The sequence below is a fragment of the Calliphora vicina genome, chromosome 1, assembly GCF_958450345.1.
Source record: "Calliphora vicina chromosome 1, idCalVici1.1, whole genome shotgun sequence".
Lineage (NCBI taxonomy): Eukaryota > Metazoa > Arthropoda > Insecta > Diptera > Calliphoridae > Calliphora > Calliphora vicina.
The window spans coordinates 50,450,188-50,466,302 of NC_088780.1; the positions used below are offsets into that span (position 1 = coordinate 50,450,188).

The following is a 16,115-nucleotide window of genomic DNA, read 5'->3' on the forward strand; positions in this document are numbered from 1 at the left end:
AAAATGGCCCTAAGTATTTAATTTTGTCATTAGAATTCAAAGGTTTTAATGGATTTGAATTAAATAAATTTTTAATGATTCAATACAGAATTAATTCTATAAAGAATAAATTCTCAAGGGAATGAAATCAATTCGTTTGAAGTAATAAAGAATTAAGGCCATGAATTAATTCGTAATGTATATGAGATAATATTTTATTTGATTTTGAATATAGAATTAAGAATTAATTCTTTGGAAGCTTTGATATACCAATGTCTACTTTATATGGCCCCAAAATTTTTTTTTTAAATTAATGTTATTTAAAGAACTTTACTCATTGCCCTTTAATCAGATTGTAACGACTTGAAATGTTTAAAATATGTATTTAATATAATAATTATTAAATAATAATTAATTGCTTTTGTAGGTCAGTACTAAAAGTAAATGGGAATTTTTATTCGAAAATTGTACTTTTATTAAGAATTTTAATGTCATTTATTATAATAAATTATTTCAATATCATTAATTTTAATAAATGGAATTAAAATTCCTAATAAAAGTACAATTTTCCAATAAAAATTCCCATTTATTTTTAGTACTGACCTACAAAAGCAGTTAATTACTATGTGAGGCAAATTGCCAATATTTAACTCTGTAAACAAATTTTAAATCTCTATTCTTTTCGTTTTCTAAAGAATATTCCACGGTTGTCAAAGCAATACAGTTGTATCGACCCACTGCCTTATTGACATTGATAAAATGTTTAATTTTTTAATGATGTGTCAAAGTCCGCATAAAATCTTTTATCAATAAAATGTTTATGTAAATTTAATTAAAAACTCAAGTAAATATGTATCTAGAGAATGCACATTTTTTAATATCACGTAATTTTAAGTTGTAAAAACTCCTAAATAATTCTCAACTACAATAGCTATACTTAAAACTTGGAATGGCTTAGACTTTTCAAAAAAAAAAAAAAAAAAGTTCGTCTTTATTTTTACTCAAACAGAGAACGAATCCCGAACCAACAACAATAACAAAATCTGTGAATGAGTAAGAAAAACAAGAAAATAAAAAACAAAATAAATAAATAAAATAAACCGGTATGAATTAAATACAGAGAAAAAAAAGCATGATTGAGTCAGTCGTCGGCTTTCTGTTAGATACAATGGAATAACAGACAGACCTACTACAGACAAGACACTACGAATAAAATGATACATGTAGTCATTGAGTCAGTTTATTCGCAAACGTAAAACTTTACAGACGTGTATTATGGTGTACAACGAGCGTTGCCAACTAAATTACACATTCGCTAACAAACGTAAATAAACAACAATTCTTTGTTGTACAACAACTACAAGTGAAATACGATATGATTATGGAATGAAAAAATAAACAAAAACAACAATAACCAGTGTTAAAAACCAAATCAAACAAATATTGATGTGTCAGTTGCCGGTGACAGTCTGTAGACAGATGGCTAATTTTAATGTTTACAGTTAAAATTAAAATTATTCGGTTAAATAGTGCATTACAAGAATTTTGTTGCTTCTAGAAATTTGAAATAAAATATAACATTTAACAAACAGCTAATAATAATAATAAATTACGTTGTTATATTTATAAATGCAAAATTAAGAATACAGAATACGTATTTCTATATAAATAAACAATAAAACTTTTTAATCGTTTGCATTTAGCATATATTTGAAAAATAAATACCACGCTTTTAATTTAAGCAATTGAACCCCTTTTGAATAAAAGTGTTGAAATAAAAAAAAGAAAGACTTTTAAAATATGTGTGAATTAATCTTAAATCCCGCCATGGATTGTGAGGTAAAAATAACAAACATATTAATGTTAATAAATTGTAATAGTATTTAAAGCACGAGTTAATTTCGTTTTATATTTGTTAAAATTTTCTTTGTATTTTTTTCTAAATATTGGGTGAAGCTTTACTTTTTTTTCGTTTTCAACTAATTTTGTCATTAAACTAAATTTTTAGTTTAAAATTTTTATTTTATGTTTGTTTTCTTTTGTTAAACTTTTTTTATTTTCAACAAAAGCGTGACCTGTTTAAATGTGTTTGTCAACAAAAAATAAAATAAAATCAAACTGTTTGCAGTTTTTTTTTTCATTTCCGCAATCGATATTCTTGAACAATAGTTATAATAGTTAACTTGAACAAATTATTTTTATTATACAGCAATTTATTTTAAATTATATTTTATAGAAATACAGTTAATATTAATAAAATATTACGTTTGTTACTAAACAAACGTTAAACGCGTAGAAGTGAGTGAAAATAAATTATACCTATTTTATTTAAAAAAAAATCTTTCCAGAAAAATCTTGTATTGTTTTAGCTCAATTGCAGATTTGAAACACAAAAATTAAGCTCCAAATATGTGAGAAATAACAAAGCATACAAATATAAAAATACAGCAACATCGAAACTTTATAACTTTTGACATATACGAAATATCAAAAGATAGTTAACAGGTTTGAGTAAAGAAATTTAGTAACAATAGTGTTCTTAGAATTACTGGTTTAAAACACTGGGAAGGATGAAGCTCTAATTACGAGAAAATTATCAAAGCATACAAATTTAAATATCCTGCAAAGTCCTGTCTTTATAACTTCTAACATAGGTACCGACATTCAACAAATGATTAACGATTTTGAAAATATAGAACTCTTCAATTTAAATTTATTGTTGATAAAAATATTGATATTATTTTATTAGTTAAATGAAACCTTTAAACAGTTTTGAGAATAATAAAAACATAAAAAACAATTGATGTGTCACATTATTTAAGGCGTCTTCTTTTTGACCAATTATTTTCAAAAATTTCCATTATAACTGAAAATATTAAAATGTTTCCCAAAGTTAATTTGAATTGTGGTTTAAAACTGAAAATATTCAAATTTTTTCCTAAATTAATTTGAATTGCGGTTAAAATTATTTAAAAAAAAATATAAGTATTTAAATTCGTTATTAGAATTGTGAAGGTTTTTCCATTAAAAGCTTATTTAAAAAGTGGTTTTATTTAACGTTTGTTGTTCTTTCAACCGAATTGAACTTTTCGACTGATTAAGAAACCAAACAATAAACAAAACCTGAATAATATTTTTCAAATATAAAATGACTCATTTCTCCCATGAAGCAGCAATTTGTTAAAAGAATATTATTTGCTTAAAATTCGCAGAAAAAAACATAAATAAATAAAAGAAACAAAAGTTAAAGAACCTGCAGATTTCTTTTAATAAACAAATTGTGTTTAAATTATAATCTAGAATGACCTTTAATGTCAAATCAAACTTTTATTAATTCCCAGGCATAAAATAAATGGGATTAAATCATATTTTATAGCTTAATTTCTGCCGAATTTTTGTTTTGAAAATTTATATATTTTATTATATTTATTATATTTCTTATAAATTGTGATGATAGCTTTTTATGAATAAAACCCGGAACATTAGCTCAAATTATAAAATTCAATACTTAAAATTTGGTAGACAATTTTGTTTTTTAACCCCGATAGACTAGACTATAGTGTGCTACACTATCGATGTGAGGGTTGTGAGTTCGATTCCCTTCATATAAAACAAAAGGCTCGATTAAATTACGAATCAATTGAAACTAGTTGAATATCTTATAAATATATAAATTGAAACAGTTTAAAAAATAGTTTTTAAACTGTTTCCTGAATATTGAAGCAACCAAACTTTTGTTATCCCTTCTAAAATTTTGTGGCCACAACTGTAGAATTCGCCCACTAAGGTAACAAATTCGGTTGCTGTCACGATTCTGTTTTCTATGTGTATATAAAATCAGCGCGGATCCAGGTCATTTGGGGGGTGGTAAAAATGAAAATTTGTTCTACATTTTTCTTTTTATTCCTTTTTTTATATGAAAATTTTTCGGTTTTTTTGGGGGGGGGAATTTCCTATTTCACCCCCTCTGGATCCGCGCCTGTATAAAGTGTAATATAACTTTAATTCAATGCACCTGTTTTAAACTTAAATTCCAGTAAGAATGTTTATTGGGCTTGTTTTATTTTAAATAAATATTTTTACAGCAGAAAGGAATTTAAACAATTGAAACGAATGACACCGTTTAATTGTGAGAATTAATAATTAACTCTCATAGAGGTTATAACAAATAATTATAACTATTGACATTTAGGGGACAATTAATTCAACTATTTAGAAATTGCAGAGATTTCTATATATATTTTAGCAAATATTACTTATAAATAGTGTGGTGAAAGTTTAGTTTATATGTAATTTATTATTAGGTTAAGTTGGCCTAAATTTACATTTATTGCTTTATAGTTTGGAGACCAATTGTGACAAATAAAAAAAATTATATGACAAGTGACAGTTATCTTGGTTATTTTGACTTTAAAAAAACACTTTTCAATCGTTGTGGTTTGCAGAACAAGAGAAAAAATAAAATTTTCAGTTGGCAACGATTATCCCTCTTTCCAAACCACAACCATTTTGACATTTTCTTTTGTTTGTTTCTATTACCATATTACTGGAATTCATATCTGTGTAATCTGTGTAGGAATAGTTCAATTTCATTAAATTATCTGATATATTGTTGCATTATAGTTTTAATAAATTCAATATTATACTTTAACAAATTGCTTTGACATTGTTTGACTTTAATTTTATATAAATTACAACTCAATTATTTTCAATCAAACCTTTAAAAAAAATGTCACATTTGACAGTAACAGTTGTGTTCTATATGAGCCATTACCATGTCACTCAACTATTGAATTGTTTTCAATACAAAATTATAATAAGAAAAAATATTACACTGAAAATCTATAGACAAGTACATACACTTGAAAAAAACAACAACAGTTTATTACCCCCTTTTTTAAACAATAACAAACCTTTATTAATGATTTTGTTTTATTTCAAAAACAAAACGCAACATTCTGAAGATTAACTGCAAACAATAAATAAAACATAATTATACGTTTATTTAATAAATAATTTATGCCATGCAATTTATTGTTGTTTTCATTATCTCCCTTTTATAAATTCAAATCAATAATAATAAATGAAGATGTTTACTATTTATTATTTAATTTCAGTTTTTTTTTTGTGAAGATAACTTAACTATGTTATCTTTGTATAATTTACAATACTTTAATAGTTATTTACAACTAAAATAATATTGTTATAAACAATGTTAAACAAATGAAAATGTGTAATTGATTTTTATCTTTAAATAATGAAAAGAAAAACAATTTGATTAGAATTGTATTTAAAGATGAGTAAATTTATTAGTCATTTATTAATTTGTTATAAAAAATACAACAATTTGTTAATTAATTAAATAGAATTTCTTATTTTCCTTGTAAATTGGGAAAAATGTTAGAATGTATTTCCCGGACTTAAAGTTTTCGGGGAAATTAACATCTTACTGCAACAATCCTGTAATAATCAGATAATCTCAAATTGTAATTAAAACATTAGTTGACATTACTGCTAATAAAAACACTATTTAACACTGTGTAATTTTCAGTGTAGGTAGTTCAATTAAGAATGTAAATATTATTGTTTGTCTGTACGTGAAGTGTACAATGCAAACTATTAAAAGTGACACAATATTAACGTTATACGATATTCTTCGCAAAATTAATTAATATTTCTTTGCATTAGTACTTGAACATACTTTCTCTTTTATTTTATATTTCAAATAAATTTTACTTAAACGATTTTTTAATTACTATTATTATTATTATGAAGCAATAAAACTTTACAAGTTCCAGGTAAAGCTATATAAAAAGAATATTCGTTCGGTACAAGCAAATTTTTAACATTGATATTAAACAATTTAATTTAAAATATTTATAAATTTTAAGACTCTTTTTAAACAATTTAATTACTATGTACATAAACTACTCTTATTTATATGAATGCAACAAACAGCAAGCAAAGTCTGTTGTTACACATGTTTAAAAACGATTTTTCAGATTTCAAAGTCAAATTGAAATTTATGCACATTTTATTTTTCATTTTTTATTATTTTTAAATAACTAAATATTTGTATAGAAACAAAGCATTTAGAACAGAAGGCGCGCGAATGGCGCCAGGAATTTCTAACAATAAAAAAACAAATTGTTATAAAGCATACAATGCATGCACGAGCAATGCCACAATGGAAATTGTTTTTTTTTATAGTTCAGTTCAACGTGTTATAACATCCGTGTCTATCTATGACGTCTATTTGTCTATTATGATATCAAACTATGTAATTTTAACTACGTTTTTCTGTTGTTATTTTTGTAGTGGTTTTTCTGTATTTATTTTAACTTAAATTGTTATAATTAGTTTACAATTAAAACGCTTTTTTTATATAAATATAAATATGTTTTTAATTAAAAAAAAGAGGGTCAATCAAGAACATGTGGGAAAATACGTTTTACACTGACTAATTCAATCCATTGTAGTGCACAAATGTTACACAAAAAATAAATACAAAACAAACCTTGACTGAGTTTTTTTTATTAATTAGCAGACATTATGATAGAGCAACGTTTTTTGCGTAATATTGTTTTACATTTCTTTTTTATGTTTGAAAAAATTTACCTTAATTTACCTTAATTTATATAATAGTTGTTTCGCTTCCTCCATGGAAACTGTGTTGGTATGAGGGCGGGCTGAAAAGTTTTGATTTAAATAATCAAATTAGTTAAATACCATGAAAATAATTCAGGATTCAAACGGTCTGCTATTAAATCATATTGGGCCTTTTCGGAAATGCATCATTGCACTGCATTTGATGCGCATCTGTGATTAGTTTGCGATGCATATGTAAATCAGCTGATGCTCTTGCTGTTGCTTTTTAGAACTCAAAACATTTGCAGTTTAGAACGTAAACTTTTGCATTTTAGAACGTACTGCGCATCAGATGCAGCGCAGTGATGCATTTCCGAAAAGGCCCATTGTCCTAATATATTATGATAGTTTATACAAATGTTTGTTAACTTTCATGAAGAACACCGAGATTAAATATTTTAAAATTGTTTATGTTGTACATTTTATTCGATGGATTCGTAAGCTATGTACGCCTAGTTTGCTAATTTTTAAGCATTTTTAGTATTTTCGAGATCAAATTTATTCACCGCTTTTTATACCTTTTTATACCTTTCACCTTCGTGAGAAGGGTATATATAAGTTTGTCATTCCGTTTGTAATTTCCACAATATAATTTTCCGACCCTATAAAGTATATATATTCTGGATCCTTATAGATAGCGGAGTCGATTAAGCCATGCCCGTCTGTCTGTCTGTTGAAATCAATTTTCTGAATACCCCAGATATCTTCGGTATCCAAATCTTCAATAATTCTGCCAGAAATGCTTTCGAGAAGTTTCCTATTTAAAAAATCTGTTCACAAATGGCTGAGATATGAGGAAAAAACCAGGACAACCTCGATTTTTGACTTATATATGGATTACTAAGTCATTAATATAGACAATAACGATATCTAATGATAGATATTTCAAAGACCTTTGCAACGACGTATATAAGACCATAGTAAGTTGGACCTACAATGGGTCAAAATCGGAAAAAATATTTTTTAACTCGAATTGTTTTTTTTTCACCAAAAAAAAATATTAAAAAACCAAACATTCACCCCTATCATGAAAAACATGTGAAATTTATGTTCCCATGAAATATCGATTTCCCTTGAAGGAAAAATTGCTATCGTGATATTGCACTGCATTGAACTTTTCATTCACAATAGTTGATTGTTCGTAACAGCTGTTTATTGTTTACAAAGTTCCATCTAAAAATTTCCCAACATGGGGAATTTTTTCACGTGAGCAAAGTTTATGAACTAAAAATGGGAAATATTTCATGTGAAATATTGATTCGCGATAAGGGTGATTTTTTTAAATTAAAAAAAAAAATTAAAATAACAATTCGAAAAAAAAAATTTAAAAATTAAAAAACTTTGGAAAAATAAAAATAAATTTTGTTTACCTAAAAATATTTAAAATTTGTATTTTGAAGTATAATTTGTTGAAGGGTATATCTGTACTATGAATTTTACAAAAATAACTTTATACAGAATTTTTTTAATATGTCTCTCTTTGGATGACAATTTCAGAAACATCTAAAAATTGTTGAGATAACACACAAAATATAGGTATTGTTGACATATAATATAAACATTGAAAATTCTTTGAAAACATGTGTTGGAAATTAGCCTATTGTCAGATAAGCTTCATTAACGCTTTCGAACAAATGGTGACAATTGATTTACTACTACTTTATACAAAAAATAAAAATATCATACACTTGAATTTTATTTTAAGCAAAACTCAACTAAACATTGTTAAAATTTCTACTTAATCGGTGCTAAACATTTGCTTAAACATACTTAAATATTTTTGTTAATATTTTTAACCAATAACCTTAACAAAAATAGACTTTTCAAACTAAAAAACCTTAATTTGTTTATAATACTTAAGAAAATCATTAAACTTCTGATTTATTTTTAAAATTTTATGAAATATGATTTTATAATAAAGTATTTTATGTCTTATAATTATTATCAAGATTTCTTTTTAAGATTAATCTATAAATAGTTAATTATTTATTGGTTTTAAAAACAAAATTTAAAATTACTTTGTTTACTGCACGTCCACTGTGTATGCAAAAGGTAAACGTGACTTTTTTACAGTTGCCAACTCATATTTATTATTGTTGTACACAACGATGCCAACCGATAGTGTGTGTTATTTTTTAATACCACAACAAATATTTCATTAAACTCATTAGCTGTTAGGAACTCTTGGTAACAATTATTTGACAAAATTTTGGTGGTTAGAGAAAAACAATAACATGGATTAAATAATTTAATCGATTACTCATTAAACATTAATATATCATAATCGATTATGGCTGTGTTTCACGTTTTTAAGCAACCAAAATCTCAGTTAGCGATTACTTATCTTTTTAAATTATAATTTATGGCACAAAACAAGCAAAATAAAATTGCTTAAATTATTTTTACGCCTTAACAAATTGTATTTAAAATGTGTTTTAATTTAACACTTTGACCAACCATAAATTATAGATGATATCTTTTGCCATTACTCAAGTCTTGTTATGCTTAACAATAAATATTGTCATGTATTGCTCTAATAACAATTAGAATACACGAATAATGTTCTAATTTTAAACATTTTAGCCATTTTTTTAAAAACTTTTTTTTAGGACCGTGCGTTTCTTATCAACTTTTAGCTAATATTGACAACTACTGTGATTTGAAATATTAATAAATGCTACGTAGTATTTTCGAGTGGTTAATAACTCATATATAACATGCCAAAAAACCTCCTCTCCAATTCCCCAATTCCATTCTATTCGTCTATACAATTCTTTATCAATTTATGGCACTATTTAACGATTTATTTTTTTGTTTAACAAAATTGATTTTGTTGGAGTGTGGGTTTTATTTGGGTTTCGCAGCCATTACTAATAGCTACTGCTTTTTGAGTGTAAAGATTTCCCTATAAATGTTCGTACTTTGCAAAGACTTTAATCATTCGTTATTCAATAATACTCTTGTAAAAATGGTTAAAAGTACAATTCTAGAAACACAACCGGAACGTCCCCGAAGACGTTCGTTTTTCTATCCTCGCAAACGTGCTGTAAGTTTAAGCAGGAATTAATTAATTAAATAAAAGTGATTTATTGTTATTTTCATAAATAATAAAATGAGTAATGGTGGTGTGTTTAAAACAATTGAAAAATACTAAGTGCATCAAACAAAAAAAGAAAACAAATAAAAGTCATTTAGAAAATTCGTTAATAAAAGTAATTTATTTGTTTTAAATATGGTTACTAAATTTATTACAAAATGTATCATAATTAATACAATAGTTTGAAAAATGTGAAAAATAAGCAAATTGATAAGTCCCAAAAACCGGAAAATGTGTCTTTATTTGATGTGTTGGTAACATGTCATCTGCAACGTTGCCAACCATATTAGCATATTAACAGAACTGTGATGTAGCAATGTAAAAATATAATGTGTAACAATTTTTAATTTTTCCTTTTATTCATCATATACAAATGCTTGTCACTTTAACATGGCAAACTCTGTGACTGGTCACTCTGAACTAGTAAAACGTGGTTGTTATATGACTTACAGCACGTTTAAGCAGGAATTAATTAATTAAATAAAAGTGATTTATTGTTATTTTCATAAATAATAAAATGAGTAATGGTGGTGTGTTTAAAACAATTGAAAAATACTAAGTGCATCAAACAAAAAAAGAAAACAAATAAAAGTCATTTAGAAAATTCGTTAATAAAAGTAATTTATTTGTTTTAAATATGGTTACTAAATTTATTACAAAATGTATCATAATTAATACAATAGTTTGAAAAATGTGAAAAATAAGCAAATTGATAAGTCCCAAAAACCGGAAAATGTGTCTTTATTTGATGTGTTGGTAACATGTCATCTGCAACGTTGCCAACCATATTAGCATATTAACAGAACTGTGATGTAGCAATGTAAAAATATAATGTGTAACAATTTTTAATTTTTCCTTTTATTCATCATATACAAATGCTTGTCACTTTAACATGGCAAACTCTGTGACTGGTCACTCTGAACTAGTAAAACGTGGTTGTTATAAAAATTGTATCTAAAATATTAAAACAAATTGATATTTTTTTACCAAATTATTAAAATTAATTGATAAAGTGTCATTATTTTAAGACATTCAAACCACTAAAAACTTTAAAAAATCTAGCATTTGAACATTTTCTTGGAATTTAACTAAAATTAAATTACTTTACACTGGACTCAAGGCTGGAATTATACTTATTTTTAACTAGAATTCCACCATAATTGATTTTTGCGACTTGAGTGATATGACCATTTGGCACGACACTTCTGCGTTTAAAACAATTGACACTATTTTTTCCTAAAGAAGACACATTCTATCCACTAAATTTAATTTCTTCTTAACTCCCCTGACAATCGATATTCGTGACACTCAATTACTATTCGACCATTTATAGTTAATTTGAATGTGTGTCATCTGAAAAAAAATCTATTTATCTTGCTGTTAAACAATAAACAAATTATTTATTATAACAATTACGTTTTATTCTTATTTATTTTTCCACTTTCAAGCACTATTCAAATATTGACATTTGTCCCCTGCGGTATATTATAAAACTCAATGGAAATATGTAAATTTTGATTTGTAATTCCCAAAATTTTACTCCAGTTTGTATGAATTTTGAATGTGTTAATAAAGCAATATCACGTTTTGAGCAAAAATAAAGAAGAGCGTTAATAAAAAATCATTATCATGATTTAATAAGATTTACGTTTAAAATTTTGAGCCATAATTTTAAATTAAACAGAAAAAAAAAATTAAATAAAGATGTTGACATAGATGGTGCTGATAAAAGTGCTTTAAATAGATGTGATAAACCTGGGGGGTTACTACGTAATTGCATATGAAAGAAAATATGTATAATTTAGAAACAATAGAATTAAAATCTTATCCATTTTATGGTTACAATCAGAATTTAAGTGGTTTTCAACAATTGAGAAATAGCTGTAGGAAAATCATTATGAAAGAAACTGCATAGGAAAGCTATGGTCTTATCAAACATCACAGATTTTAGAACGAGTTGATGTGAGTTTTAGGATATTGTCTGGATATTTTAGTATTAAATATTAATTAAAGAAAACTTGCCAAAATTTGTAAAACTGATTTTTGGAAATTGTCCGATCTTAGATCATATGGATTATGAAAATAAAGAAATATCGATATTCGTGAAACAATAATGATAATGTTAAACCACTGCTTCATAATACAAGTTTAGCAAGATAAAAAGCAATTTATCTGGTTCACGTCAAACGTGACCGTCTTGACAAGACATCAATTTATTCACACAGCGCAACATTTTGTGTTCGCACAACTGTGATCGATGTTATGTTCTTCTTCGAACAACGTTGTCAGAACAATTGTTAGCACAATTATGTCTGACATCAAATGTCATTTTCACACAAAAGGACAGCCATTTTAAAAAATTTCAAAGAAAACTATGATCATTGACGTACTGAAGAATATAAAAAATAGTTTTTCTCTTGACAACTATTTTCAAGAATATCATGATTTTGTCAATGCAGCAATGTTAGGCAAAAACTTGGTAGCACTTTGTTTATGTTAATCACGGTAAATTGCATTAAAGAAAGAAGAAGTACCAACGTTAAAATAAAGAATAATATGTATCAAGTATAGACATGGGTTTATGCAAATATTAATTTAAATAAAAGTTTATAATTTATAAAGAGTTAAAAACTAAAAAGTACCCGATTTACTGACATAAATATAATAATTTCCTTATTAATTGTAAAAACTAATTCCCTTTAATTATTTAAACAGAAATCACTACTAAATTTAGTTAATAGTGAGGGATTGAAAAATTCAACTAGATAAAGAAAACAAAAAAAAACTAGACGTAAAAAAATTTCACAATTGTCTAAACCAATTAACATTAAATACAGATGAAACAAAAACACGTGGTCAATTACACATTATATATGTAGTATGACAACCACAAGAAACGTGTTAATACAATTGATTAAAAAATCTACAATAAATAATACTTAAGAAAAAAACGTAAACAAATTATAAAATAAGCAGCCAATAAATACTACTTAATAAATTATTAATACATTTTCAATTAAAAACCAAAACAATAACAACCATAACCTTACAAAACATTGTAAATAATCATAACCATCAGAAATTTTCCACTATACTCGTTAAACATCTTCATCTTTTTTTATAATTTTTAATCATCAAACCAGCACATAAAAAAAACAATAAACGCCATTTATAGATATGTAATTTATTAAAGAATTATAAAAAGTTATTTTTAGTTGATATTGATTTGATTTAAATTGAACAAGTAGTTTCCACTACAACCACTTACTGTCTGTCGTCTTGATTTGTAGTGTATTTTATTTACACTCACAGAAATTATTGTGTGTAAGCTTTTGAAATTTTTCTGTTTTATTTCAATGTGTGCTGTTAAAAAAAACCAAGAAAAACTAAATGTTTTTAAAAACACCCTAGTTAAATTTTAAGTTGTATCAATTATTTATTTATTTGTATTATTTATTTAGTTTAGTTTGTAATTTTATTGTAAAACTCACCAATTTATAAGCTAGGATGTTTTATTTGAAACACACCACCTGTTTTCTTTCTATAATTGTTGAATTTTGCTGTCAATTGATTTTTATTTACGATTTTTAAACTAATTTCGTTTTGTTTTTCTTTTTGTTTTTATTTACTATTTAAAGGTGCTGTCTATGAGCAGTGAAGATTATCGTAAATCTTCAATATTCCAGACAGGTTCATTTGATTTAGATTTCCCCATACCAGATCTAATTGGAACAACAGAAATTTTAACAGAAGAGCATCGGTAAGTTTTTCATTTACATATTCGTAAAATGTTTATTAATTAATGTTATGGGAGTATTTCGAAATGCTTTATATATTGATGACACAAAATATTGAAAACACAAAAGAAGTTATTTTATATCTATTCCGGAAAATACTGTCAAAATGTAAATAAAGCATTTCGTATTATTCTTATAAGTAAATTGTCATTTGATTTGCCAATTATTTGAACTTATTCATACTTAAATCAAATTTATAATTTTATAAATATGTTTTCTTAACTTTAGTGAAAAACTTTGTGGCCATTTACCTGCCCGCGCTGAAGGTTATTCCTGGTCTTTGGTATTTAGCACATCTCAACATGGATTCTCATTAAATTCCCTTTATCGTAAAATGCAGAGACTTGAGAGTCCCATACTCATAGTTATACAAGACACAGAACAGAATGTAAGTAAATTTTATTACTTTTTTTAAAAATAAATAATTATTTAACACTTTAAATAACATAAAACTATAAAGAATAAATACTTTTAAAATTAAACTCCTAAAATAAATATTTTGACAGTGTACTCATAACAGCGTTGCCAATCAAGCTGCAAAAATGCAGCAATGTGAGGCAAAAACTTGGTAGCACTTTGTTTATGTTTATCACGGTAAATTGCATTAAAGAAAGAGGAAGAAGTACCAACGATAAAATAAAGAATTTTTGTTAAATTTAGAATATTTCCATTATAATTACTGTTCTATAAATAGAGTAATTTCGAAATCGTCTGATTTTCAAAATCGACTACCCTCACTGTTCTGTAAATCGAGTGATTTCAAAAACGAATAAAATAGTCAAATTAAAGTTCTGCAAATTGTTCGATTTAGCATGTTTGTTTACTCGAAATTAAAATGAGCAAATAGTGTGAATCGTTTAAAAACGAAAATGTTACTCAGATTTGTCTCATAGAACAGCGGGGACTAATAAAGTTTCAAATTTATTAAATATTTATAAAACAAATTTTGTAAATTAATTTAAATATTTTATTCAATTTCAAATTTATTCTATTTTTAATTAGTTTTTTTTTTAAATTTTTATTAATCATATCTTCTTTGTTATTTTTGTAGGTTTTCGGTGCATTAACCTCCTGTTCCCTGCATGTATCAGATCATTTTTATGGTACCGGCGAATCCCTGTTATACAAATTCAATCCCAGCTTTAAAGTTTTCCACTGGACTGGTGAAAATTTATACTTTATTAAAGGCAATGTGGAAAGTTTGTCAATTGGTGCTGGAGAGTAAGTATTTTTTTGTTTAATTTAATTTATTATTAATTCAATTATAGAAAGCTTTAGTAATTTTATTATTAGCGGAAGAATTTGGTTAGAATAGTACAAATTAAATTTATAATTATTAAAAGCCACAAGTTTTTCACACTAATTGAATTTGTAGTTTTAAATTGTTTCCAAATTTAACTCAAATTAATAAACTTTTAATTGCAATTAAGTGGTCTATAATGACAATAACAATTTATTTACAATGTTACAATTTGTTATTAATGAAAATATAGTAGGGAGTTCAGCAGTAACAGCAAATGATTTTGGGAAATTACAAATGCAAGATTTCCTAGCAACATTTTCTTTTAATTATGAACTCCTCTAATACAATTTATCGTAGTTTTCCTTTATGAGATTATGTCAATCGATATAGAATAAGAAATCTAGGACATTTTGTTATAACTTCCCTATCGAAATTATTTTTCGATACGAAAGGTTTTTAATATAAATCGAAGTGAATAAGTAGGCAGAGAGCGACGAACTTTTCAGCTGAAATAGAATTTAATTTAAAAATACTTACAATTTTAGATCAGAGTTTTATTTTAACTTAACTTTTCTAAATATTAACCCTTTTATTAATCATTTCCTTTCAACTTCTTTCTATTTATAGTGGCCGTTTTGGTTTATGGCTTGATGGTGATTTAAATCAAGGTCGTTCACAATCCTGCAGTACATACGGCAATGAGCCATTGGCGCCACAAGAAGATTTTGTTATAAAAACACTCGAATGCTGGGCATTTGTTTAAAAAAATAACTAACAAAACAAAAAACAGAAACAGAAATTAATAATAATTCATATAATTTTTGTTTATGATGTATTTTTGTCATCATCTCCACCAATCCAAAACTCCCCCTCAAAAACAACCACCATTTTATTTACCACATACAAACATATATATTTTTTATTAAATGAAAACAACAAGAAAACCATTAATTTAAAATATTTTTATATATTAAAAAAACAAAACAAAACAAATAATTATTATACTTATTATACAAATAATTTAAACGTTTCAAAAAACAAGCGCTTAAATATGAAATGTTTACAAAAAAATTATACAACAAGTCTTGATTTTAATTGTTGTTATAAAAACAAAATATTAATTGAAACAGCTACAAAAATATTTAGATGAAAAAGAAAAAAAAAGAAAAAAACCACAAGCTAAAAATAACAGCAATTTAAAGCATTAAATAAACATTAAAATAATTATTGTATTGTCTCATCATCAAGAAATTTGCCTTCATCAATAAAAGACAGTCAGATGTCTCTCTGTCGTCAACAATATCATTCATCATGTTCTTCAATTTTTATCGATTTTGTCTTGATTGTTAAT

The 16,115-nt window shown here is 25.5% G+C and overlaps 1 protein-coding gene across 13 annotated transcripts in view; it reads left to right on the forward strand.

The window, feature by feature from the left end:
- Positions 1-15,535, forward strand: part of mtd (mustard) — a 178,564-nt gene extending 163,029 nt beyond the window's left edge. For 11 of the 13 annotated variants that reach the window (XM_065512204.1, XM_065512116.1, XM_065512124.1 and 8 more), the window contains 4 exons: positions 13,363-13,484; positions 13,750-13,909; positions 14,573-14,742; positions 15,392-15,535. In XM_065512204.1, coding sequence (XP_065368276.1) covers positions 13,363-13,484; positions 13,750-13,909; positions 14,573-14,742; positions 15,392-15,527 — 588 coding nt within the window. In that variant the 3' untranslated portion in view covers positions 15,528-15,535. Of the gene's footprint in view, positions 1-1,664; positions 1,819-9,548; positions 9,674-13,362; positions 13,485-13,749; positions 13,910-14,572; positions 14,743-15,391 lie in introns of those variants that run through there. The other 2 variants (XM_065512196.1, XM_065512181.1) reach the window with 2 other exon arrangements.
- The last annotated feature ends 580 nt before the right edge of the window (positions 15,536-16,115 follow it).